Source organism: Lasioglossum baleicum, chromosome 6 (assembly GCF_051020765.1).
Source record: "Lasioglossum baleicum chromosome 6, iyLasBale1, whole genome shotgun sequence".
Taxonomy (NCBI): domain Eukaryota; kingdom Metazoa; phylum Arthropoda; class Insecta; order Hymenoptera; family Halictidae; genus Lasioglossum; species Lasioglossum baleicum.
The window spans coordinates 7,355,413-7,366,044 of NC_134934.1; the positions used below are offsets into that span (position 1 = coordinate 7,355,413).

General features: G+C 32.0%; 2 protein-coding genes across 7 annotated transcripts; one reads left to right on the plus strand and one right to left on the minus strand.

Moving 5' to 3' along the window:
- Dock (SH2/SH3 adaptor protein dock) lies at window positions 1–6,762 on the plus strand. 4 transcript variants are annotated; one of them, XM_076425261.1, is made up of 4 exons: window positions 1–422; window positions 2,997–3,158; window positions 4,507–5,444; window positions 5,956–6,762. In XM_076425261.1, exons 2-4 carry the CDS (start codon window positions 3,092–3,094, stop codon window positions 6,175–6,177), a joined length of 1,227 nt encoding a protein of 408 aa, XP_076281376.1. In that variant the 5' UTR covers window positions 1–422; window positions 2,997–3,091; the 3' UTR covers window positions 6,178–6,762. The 4 variants fall into 4 exon arrangements, with proteins under 4 accessions (XP_076281376.1, XP_076281380.1, XP_076281377.1 ...); XM_076425262.1 differs by lacking the exon at window positions 1–422 and adding an exon at window positions 454–696; XM_076425265.1 differs by lacking the exon at window positions 2,997–3,158.
- A 339-nt stretch (window positions 6,763–7,101) lies between these two features.
- Window positions 7,102–10,021, minus strand: Drongo (Arf GTPase activating protein drongo). Of its 3 annotated transcripts, none has more exons than XM_076425258.1 (6): window positions 9,709–10,021; window positions 8,220–8,728; window positions 7,936–8,133; window positions 7,663–7,848; window positions 7,469–7,587; window positions 7,102–7,374 (listed from the first exon to the last, which is right to left on the minus strand). In XM_076425258.1, the coding sequence occupies exons 1-6, from the start codon at window positions 9,873–9,875 to the stop codon at window positions 7,321–7,323; spliced, it is 1,233 nt and encodes a 410-aa protein (XP_076281373.1). In that variant the 5' UTR covers window positions 9,876–10,021; the 3' UTR covers window positions 7,102–7,320. The 3 variants fall into 3 exon arrangements, with proteins under 3 accessions (XP_076281373.1, XP_076281372.1, XP_076281374.1); XM_076425257.1 differs by having other exon boundaries at window positions 7,930–8,133; window positions 9,709–10,014; XM_076425259.1 differs by having other exon boundaries at window positions 7,930–8,133; window positions 9,716–9,968.
- Between the last annotated feature and the right edge of the window lie 611 nt (window positions 10,022–10,632).

Genomic DNA, 10,632 nt, shown 5'->3' on the forward strand with positions numbered 1-10,632 from the left:
TTTGGATTAAGGGTGGGTCTACTCCTTTTGCGGGAGGGGTCGTATAAACGAATACAAGTGAAAAAACAAGAAAAAAATACAAGCAATATTCACATAGAAGTAGTATTACACATCGGTCGGATTCGAGGGTCAACGCAGTGGATAATAGTGGCAATATCGTACTTTTGTGTTTTGTGCTTATTGACAGCGCAGCGGTGGATAAAAGCTATTACTGGATGGAGTTCCCTACGACTCGTGCTTTCTTTCCCTAATTTCTACTTCCCCCCTTCATTCGACCCGATTCCCCATAAAGATTCAATCCCCTATACATACGTTCTAGTCGCTACCGTTCATGGCTACGGCCTGGGGTGGGGGAAAACAAGCTGTATAACGACGTAAAATTTCGAAGCTTGCATGCAGAAATATGTCAAGTTTAAAAATCGGTAAGTTAGTGTTTACTTATTCTTCTGACCGATAATAACAATAGGTAATCATATTTAATGGATAATGAATTAAGCGGCTAAATTGACTCGCGTTAGTCATTGTCCTCTTGCATTCAACACGCTTCTACTCTGCTTTCATAGTATGGTAGGCAGTAAGGCAATGAACGTACTCTATATACGTGCTTTGAAAGTCACTGATTCTCATTTGAGGTTTCCGCGAAAGGGATCAGAAAACAATTGTTTGATTCTTATCATACGCGATGTACACTGTGCTGTAAATATTTAATACTATACGATACATTCGCGTCTTTTATTGAATCATCACGTATGACGTTTACCGAAACTTATAGAGTATAAACGTAGTTAAAACGGCACAATGTGTGTAGAATTTATTCATATTTCTCGTATCAACTTTTTGGGATATTTCCTTGAGTTATGTAGATATTTGAATGATACCTGCGATTGCTTGTTTCGCTAATGTTTTTGTTTTCGACGATTTTAGTCTTTGCAGTCATTGGTTGCAAAATGTTGTGAGAATTTGTTTGTTTTTCTTTAATTATTTCATTTGAAATTTAGCACTTAACGCATTCCTTGAGTATGTTTTAATTAGTAACGAACTTTTGTAAAAAAATTGAGGTCTATCCAAATTTTCATACGCTTGGTATTTGCTTTTTATTATTTATGTTGTTTAAAATATTTATGATTTATATAATTTTAATGTACATTCTGTTGAGTAAGATAACAAGCAACATATTCGTAGCTATTTTTGGATTATTTTGTTTTTGTAGTTTAGAGAATTTTCTCGCTAAAAGTAAAACCTGCTTCTGTGATAAGTAACATTTCTTAAATGAAACTTTAATTTCATTTGAAATTATTCATATGATTTTACTCACATTTGACGAAATTTCTACGTTTTTTCCAAAATTTATTATTGCTCCTGAATTTCTGTAAACTTGAATATCTATCATAGTGTTTTATTTAGTATTGAAACTTAACATTTTTAAAGAGCTACGCCATATTATATGTATGAAATTGACACAAATGTTATGATTTTTTAAAATTAGATGACTTCTTAAATAATTTGCTTGTTAAGTACAAGCTATCACACACGTTTTCAACTATTTGAAAGCAGTTTATTATTTACAGAATTGCAATTAATTTACTTTAGATATCTTAATAGTTTTATTTTGCTGTTTTGTTCTACTAAGCGTATGCCTGTAATTTTATATACATATTCGCATACATAACATGATTTTTAAATATTTCGTAATTATTATGCTAAAAATAGTAATGTAATACAAAGCTTCCAAGTAATGTTTTTGAGAACAACACATAGAAATATAATCTTACATCTTAAATGAAACTTATCAATAATAGTTTTGCAGTAAATGTTAAAAGAATTTAACCAGTGTTCATAGGAATAATATATCAAATATTTAATTTACTAATTTTGCCAAGGGTAAAATGTATATGCTATCAGTTAAAAGTATAAGACCACTGTGCATATGATCCATGAAACTTGCTTAATTTTAGTATGCAAATTTCATTAGTTCTTTCATTCTATTTTATTGTACGAGATCTATTAAACTTGCTATATTTTAGTATTTAAATTAAACCTTTGTACAATAATATATTCATTCTTTGTTAACATATTAGCCCAGACATTTCAAAGTATGATTTCCATTGAATGCATATGTAATAGTCAGTGATAAATAGATGTCTTATATATTCTACATATCCAGTCAGCAAAAATGCTAAATTCGGCCCATGGCACATAAGCTCGTGTGGGCTCGTATTCTTGCCTTGGCACAATCCTGGCTGCTCGGTCCATTTTAAGAGGGCAGCAGTGCCGAGGGCAGCTTGTGCCAGGATAGTGCCGAGGCAAGAATACGAGCCCACGCGATCTTTTGTGGCATGGCCAGAATGGAGCCATCGTGTGGTTTGAACAGCTTCGAGCGACGTTCGGCCAGTATAATGCCCGTTAGGTGGCCTCCGCACACTGGGCTCGAGATGTGCTTCGACAGGCCTGGTTGACTGGGTACAATGCTAATAACTAGACTGTGGATCTTTATGCATATATAAAGAAATTGGTTGGGTGATATATAAAATAGTAAAAGATTAGAAAAACTTAGGAGTACTGTAATGTTGTTTTTAATGTAACGAAGTCATTAAGGGATGAAATCAATTTTTATCTTATTCCTGCATCCCACAATCAATGCAAAACATTTTTATTTTGCATAAAGATCTGCTATCTACTAATAACCTAATGTTACATATTAGAATTATATGTGTGTTAATATTGATATATTTTTGTACTGAAAAATTTTACAGTACACTGTTATCGGTTCGAGGTAGTTTTCCATGCGACTACTACACTGATTCATAATGTACTTACAAAAAGATATGGTCTTGTACTTTTGGCCGGTAGTGTATACATTAATTACGAACAAATCTAAGATAAAATCAAATAAGAATATAAGGTAGCATCTTTTAAATATGATGGTACATTTAAATGTTTAGTGTTATAGTATTTATTATATCATGTTAATGATTGTTATTTCATTTTCCCTAAAGTGTTGGTAATGCATATGCTTGCCCTACCCTTGAGAACGATGGACTCTGAGCAAAGAAATCAGGAGGTGTATCAACACTAAACAAAAAGCTAAAGAATGAATGCCTGCTGCACTCACGCCGCCGACACAGTACAAGCAGACTTAAGATTTGTGCAAGTAGTGTGTGAGTAGCAGCTACTCACGCCCCACTCAGACATATATATCTGTTTTCGCACATGGCAGCCATGAAGCATGGTACGTTTTTTCTTGTATGCTTTGCTTTGTATGTAAATTTGTTTCAATAGCTACTTCTGTATAGTTTGTCGAAAAAAAGAATAGTTCATTCATACATCTTTGTTACAATATGTATTGTATTGTCAAGAGTATCTAACTTCTATGTATATAAAATTCAAACTGTACATTATCAAATTGCTATGAAAGGATTGACAATTATAAACAATGACCTTTCTATGTTAAACGCATATGTTCTCGCCTTCTATGTTTATATGTACTTGAAGTTCAACATAATTTAATTGTAGTTTATGATTGACATGAAACTGTTATGTATAATATCTTAAATAAATTTTTGATCAGTATATTTTTCATTAAAAACTAATTATTTAAATACATCTCCTCTTAAGTGCAATAGTAATAAGATAAGTATATATTGTGAACATGCATGCTTATAATATTGTAGTAGAAGATGTAATAAACATAGGAACGTCAATTCTACGAATATGTTCTATTTGTCTTAATAATGAAGGAAGGGCATTCAAATATAGATTCGATAAAAAATTTCTTTCCAAGGTATAAATACTTTTCTCGGATGGAGTTTGATCGATTTGTCAAATGTCTTTATTTTTTTAAGTGAATGAATGAAAAGTGTTTATGTTTTGGCAAGGAAGGATTTTTGAATCTATATTTATATGACATCTCTTCATTCTTTTAGACTAGCAGAATACATTTTTTATCATCATGCATCTACTTCTATCATACTCTGTATAAACATATCACTTGTAACATTTTATAGTAATAATTCATTTTCTCCCCAAAACTCTTAGAGAGATTCTAAAGCTTTTAGTTGTATTATACTCTAGATGTTTCATGAAATAATTGTCATTATTTCTTCTTTTTATTTACGCAATTATGGTTGAAAATATCATTAAATTTTCTCTTTGATCATAACAGTTCATGTCGTCAGTAATTGTATTGTATTGTGACCGTTAGATGATATAGAATTTGTTCTATACCCAATTTTTAATTTCTTTCAATGTTTTTAGTATTTTGAAACAACATGTAGAGATTTTTGTTATAGTTATTCAAATTTCAATGTTATCTAGCATAATAAATTTAAAATCAAAAATATAAATATATACATATATTTAATTAAATATATATATATATATATATTTATTTTAACATATTAACAAATTCTAACATAACACATTACACTAAGGAAATTGCTATTGAACTATTAGTATTTAAACGATAGTATGATTTAGAAAAATGTGTGACTGTATAATCATTTTCAGGCAAGACAAGTCAAGACGACGTGTGTTATGTTGTCGCTAAATATGACTATGGAGCACAAGGTGCTCAAGAGTTAGATCTACGTAAAAACGAGCGTTACTTGTTACTCGATGACTCCAAGCATTGGTGGAGAGTGCAAAGTGCAAGAGGCCAGGCTGGCTATGTGCCAAGTAATTATGTTAAAAAAGAAAAGCCATCTCTTTTCGATAGTATCAAAAAGAAAGTCAAAAAGGGCTCTGGTTCGAAAACTCTACCATCTAGCAATTCACCATCTAGAGCAGTAGAATCTCCAATTATGGCAAGGCGCTTGCCTGCTGACCCAAGCGAAGCGATAGGCACAGCAGTTGTCAAATATAATTACCAAGCACAACAAGCAGATGAACTGGCACTTGTCAAAGGCACTAGAATTCTAATATTAGAAAAGAGTAACGATGGCTGGTGGAGAGGTCAAAGTGGTACCCATGCTGGCTGGTTTCCGTCAAATTATACTCAAGAAGAAGGAGATGCAGACGATACTCTTCACACATACGCAATGGCAGAAAATGTTCTTGATATCGTTGTGGCTCTTTATTCATTTTCCTCTAACAACGACCAAGAGTTGTCCTTCGAGAAAGGTGATCGTTTAGAAATTCTTGACCGTCCACCAGCGGATCCAGAATGGTACAAAGCAAGAAATAGTCAAGGACAGATAGGTCTTGTACCACGTAATTATCTCCAAGAACTCAGTGAATATTTGACGCAACCATATCGTGAACGAGGAATGACAAGTAATGAGATTAGTACGGGTGATTCCCTTGAAAGAAGGCCAGACCCTGGTGATAGACCACATCTTGTTGGAAAACCATGGTATTATGGTAGCATTTCACGCTCACAGTGTGACACACTGTTAAACCAACACGGTCATGACGGCGACTTTTTAATTAGAGATAGTGAAACTAATGTAAGTACAACTAAAAGTGCTAAATATTTTACTAAATATAATTAAATATGTATTTATTAGAGGTGTAGGAATTTTTTTGGGATCGGGACGGGTCTCGAAGCAATTTCGAGGATCAAAAATACCGGGATTCCTGAGAATTTCAAGATTGTTGAATATATCCAGATTCCCAAGAATATTCTCGCCCCGTCCCGACCAGAAATTTTCAGGTTCTCGCATATCTCTAGTATTTATACGTATTTAAGGGCGTAGACTTGCGTTTCCATGCAAATTACGCCTTGTAAACGTAAAAATAGGACTTTTGAGGGCTATCGCGGCCTAGATTGATCTTTTATCCAAAGCTTTTGACTACTGAGAAACCCCATCTTTGCATTATCGAGAAATGAGAAGGCGCATCCCGGACCCTTGCAATCCTGGAAACGCGAGTCTACCCCCTCAATAAGTCTTATCATTTGTATGACTTTAATAAAATGTATAATATTAAACCAATAGTTATTTCCATTCTAATTTGCAGGTGGGAGATTACTCAGTATCTTTAAAAGCTCCAGGACGTAATAAGCATTTTAGGGTACACGTGGAAGGAGCACAATATTGTATTGGTCAAAGAAAATTCCATACACTAGATCTGTTGGTAGACCATTATCAACGAGCGCCTATTTATACTAACAAGCAGGGTGAGAAGTTATACTTGGTGCGCCCATTGCCAAAAGGCAACCCCAGTAGCAATGGTTGCTAGGTGAATTCGTGCCATGAAACGGTCCATGCGCTTTGAAACGTATCTTTAAGATACTTGACGCCTGCCTAGTAATATCAATATCACACATCTCGTATGTTTATACATAACAATTAACATAATTGGTGAACTCATATATTAGTGTTTCTTGATTGTTTGTCCATTTACACTGATAAATATAATTTATTACTCTAAGTAATTGCCACTGGCAATTCTTACCATTCATTGGAGCTTCCAAACTATTTAGCAAACGAAACTACAAAGTTAAGAGAAACAAATAAAACATTTGTACGGCAGCTATACGACATTTGACTAGTGACACACACAAGGCTTCTCTTTATATCCATATGTAATTGTAAAACACAACCGACCATGTTATTACGATTAATAATATATTTACAACTACACGTAATGTAGACTGCAAGTGTAATGATGAAATAATGATTAATTATCATGCAATTATGACCGATTAAGTGGGATCTCTACTCTGAGTCTATTGGTATTGAATTATGACAAAGACTAAGTGTTCATTTGTGATTTTGTATTTATTAGAAATTTTTAAGTAAATAAACTGTATTTAAGTGTGCATCAGGTAAAATATCTTTTTTTTTCAGTCCTTATGCATTGTACGACTAATATTATACACATTTTATAAAAATAAATTTTGTGTACTTTTAACATGAAAACATTGCAATATTTTTGTGTGAATGTGTTTTTCAAGTGAAGATATTTTGTTTTCTGATTTATATAAATTAGAAAACTACATCAAAATATGTATTATACATATATATATATATATCTATATAATATGTTTATGTATAATATATTTATGACTATAATATTAACTACTTTTTTTCGAAATTTCTATGAAAAACGATCTGTTTCCCAGTAACCAGAAGTAGTTGTAATGGATGCAATACTCACACAATTGGTAACAAATATTAATCTTTATTTAACGTGTATATTATATTCATAAATAAAAGTATTATTTTAGTTATATGAATAAGAGATTGGTGCTCCTGGGGATAAAAGTTAATGGCACTAATTGCCAATAAGGTCACATATATAAACAATTGCCCTAATCTAAACATACTTTAGGTCTGCATTATTTGTTCTTAATTCCATTAAAAACTTATGCTTACTTAATCATAAGAAAGGATTGTTCGAATTTCTTGTCATGTTGCTCACACCGGAACCAACCTGAAAAAATTTATATGTATACTGACATGTGTTTTATAAATACAACATAAAAAAAACATGAAATATACATATATATATATATATGTATGTATACCATAAAAGGATTTGCATGATATGCTGGAAGAGTTGGTTGCCATACTTTGTTTGTCATTAATTGACTAAATTGAATTACATCTCTGTTACTGGAAGGTCCAATACCTACCCATTGTGGATCTGATATGTTTACAATTGATTATTTATTTTCCATTTCTAATATAATTATTTTATGTTATTCTGACAAGGACTTACCGTTGTTCATAGGAAATTGTACTGGCTTAAACGGATTAATGGGGTTGCATAGAGAGGTATCAATTGATTGTGTATTATTATTATTATTTACTACATTGGCCGATGGTCGCCATAAATCACCAGTAGCAAAAGGATTTGAGATTACGTGTGTAGTTTGATTTCCGACGTTCCAAATTGAATTTGAAGCTAAAAAAGCGATTGTAATATTTATAATAAATTTCAAGTATACTGATAAATTAGATTAATTCCATAAAAAAGAAAACATACATATACCATTATTAGCGTTCCATGTATTAGATGTATTTAGTGTTGTTACAGTTTCATCTTTCAGTTGAGTTTGTTTCATTAAGGAATCTAAATCTTTCAAGGCTGCATAACGATCTTCTGATGGAGGCATGTTTGTTCCATTCGCATTCATTGCATTTGTAGTATTTGTTGTAGATTGATTAAATGAACTCGACAATTCGATATCTGGTAAAATTTCAAACAGTCATTATTAAAATTTGTTACTTTCGAATTTCTCTGAATAAAAAATAGTAAAATAAATGCTAAATTACTTGTATTTTTTGAACTATTAAAAACAGGATTGTTGTCAAAATTGGCAAAAAATGGCTGAGGTACAATTGGTTGACTGAGTTTGTTCGCAGGTGCTGTAGTAGTAATAAAGGGATCAGGAACTTTGCTGAAATCAGCTACAAAATCTGCTGAGAAGTTATTAGAGTTAACTGACTCAGAATTGTCCGATTTTGTGGCAGATGTAGGAGATAAATTAGATGTCCCAGAGTTCGGAACCCTTGGAATGTTAGTTTGATTCGATGATTGCGACTTTTGATTTGCCATGGACGGATCCAAATAGTATCTTTTAAATTCATACTTTGCGCTCATTAGCTCTTTCATTTTTTGTTCGTCTTTTGTATCTAACGTTTGAGGGGAATTTGGATTCATTAATCCCAACCATATCCTTCTGCAGTATTCGTTACCGTGTTCCTTTATAAAATCTATTTCTTCTTGAGTAAATGTTGCCATAGAAATAGATTTTACTCTATGTGGTGGTGTCAAGCCCCGCCTATAATATTAAATGAAACTAAATATATTAGTATACTTTATATTTTATCATTTCAAAGAAATGCATTAAATACTGTTCTTAAACAGAGTCTAGTTAAAATAACAAAACAAATCGGAGGATTTAGACAAAAAAATAGGATACATAAGATTAAAAACTTAATTAAAAGACAGGAAGTGGTGTTAAGGTAGAAATATAAAATTTATTTACCTATAAAAAAGCATATGTAAAGTACACTATGTATATGTACATGTAAGTATTAAATTTATCAACAAAAAGCTTTTTCAACATAAGTTCAGATATTCAGCTATTGAGATTGATTATGAACTTAACTTGTTCTACAAAGTACGAAATCTATAAGTAATTGAGAAGAATAATTCAATAGCTAAATGGTTTACAGTTAAATCATGCTTGCAGTTATTACAGAATACGTTTATAGTGTCATACAATTTTTCATAAACTGATTCATGAGCAATACGCATCCCTATGTCGCAATCAGACTTGCTCTATAAAATTTGTGATACACGCTACTGATTCTCTTGGTCGTGTATGAATGTAACATTTTGACCATTGATAACATGAACTACGCACAAAGAAAACACAGATGCTGATAGTATATTAACTTCCTGAGTACGGACGCGAACGCGAACGTTTTACAATGACTCATAATCTTTGATACAGGGTAATAGTAAAACGCGTTTGTAGCACGTGTTTCAACGAAATATGATTACTTGTACGTAGAATTGGTAATATTATAATTTTTCATGAATAATCAGATGACCTACCTAATGTGTTTCAACTGTTGACATTTAGTTAGTATTAATCTTGGATCTATATGATCTCGAGTATCACGCGAGAAAAGCGCAAAGCCACCCCTGCTTTTGACACGAGTACACGAGTAAAATAATCGTCGCATCGGTTTAGACGACAAAGAAGGCTGTCGATACACTTTATTGGATTCTTAAAAATAACAAAGTACTTACAGCATACCAGAACAAGAAGTACAGACAAACGAACCGATTGTCATGTTGACGTAAGTTGGACCTCGCTGATGGCAGTCGAAACATTCTTTGTTACCGGGTTGCGAGACCAGCTCGCGTAATATTTTCAAATTTTTCTCGTCTTGCTTTCTCTTCGCAGAAGCCATCATGTATGAAGATACTTTGTAATTCTAAACGGAACAGAGACACGACTCCTTTCGCGGTCTGCTTGCGGAACTGACTCAATTTTCTGTCACGACAATCGTGCGTGTTCCGTAATACATTCTAAAAATGTTTCCCGAGAAAACGGATCAAACGTAAATCATGTTCGCATCAATTTTTTAAGGCGAATTCTCATTCGTCGAACATTTTTATATGAAAACATGGAAATTCATTGGTCAATTTTTCAGGAGCGATTGGAAAAAAGCGGTAATCCAGATTTTTAAAAAACAATTTACTATATGGTTCAACTTCTACAATTTATTTGGTTAAAAACTATATTTACATAAATGTCAAATGGTTTTTTAACGAATCTTTTCATAATTATAGACTGTTTGAAAATTATAAATACTATTATTTATATAATATAAAAAACGATTAGAAGCGTTTTATAAGATTTTATACTTTTTTTTTACCATTTTTAATTTTTTATCTATTCTAATTCATAAATTAGTAGTTAATTTAAAATAGACTAGATATAGATTATTCAATTTAAAGCATAGACATATAGACATATAACTCTATATGTCTATGATTTAAAGATATAAACAAATATAATATTTAAAAAAGTACATACATAATCTCATCTGAAATGTAATAATATGTTCATATCCTTATTTTTAATAGTTTTTGTGTTTCTTTGGAATATGTATACATATTTATATATATACACATAAAATTTTCACAGAACGCAATATGCTCTGGCAA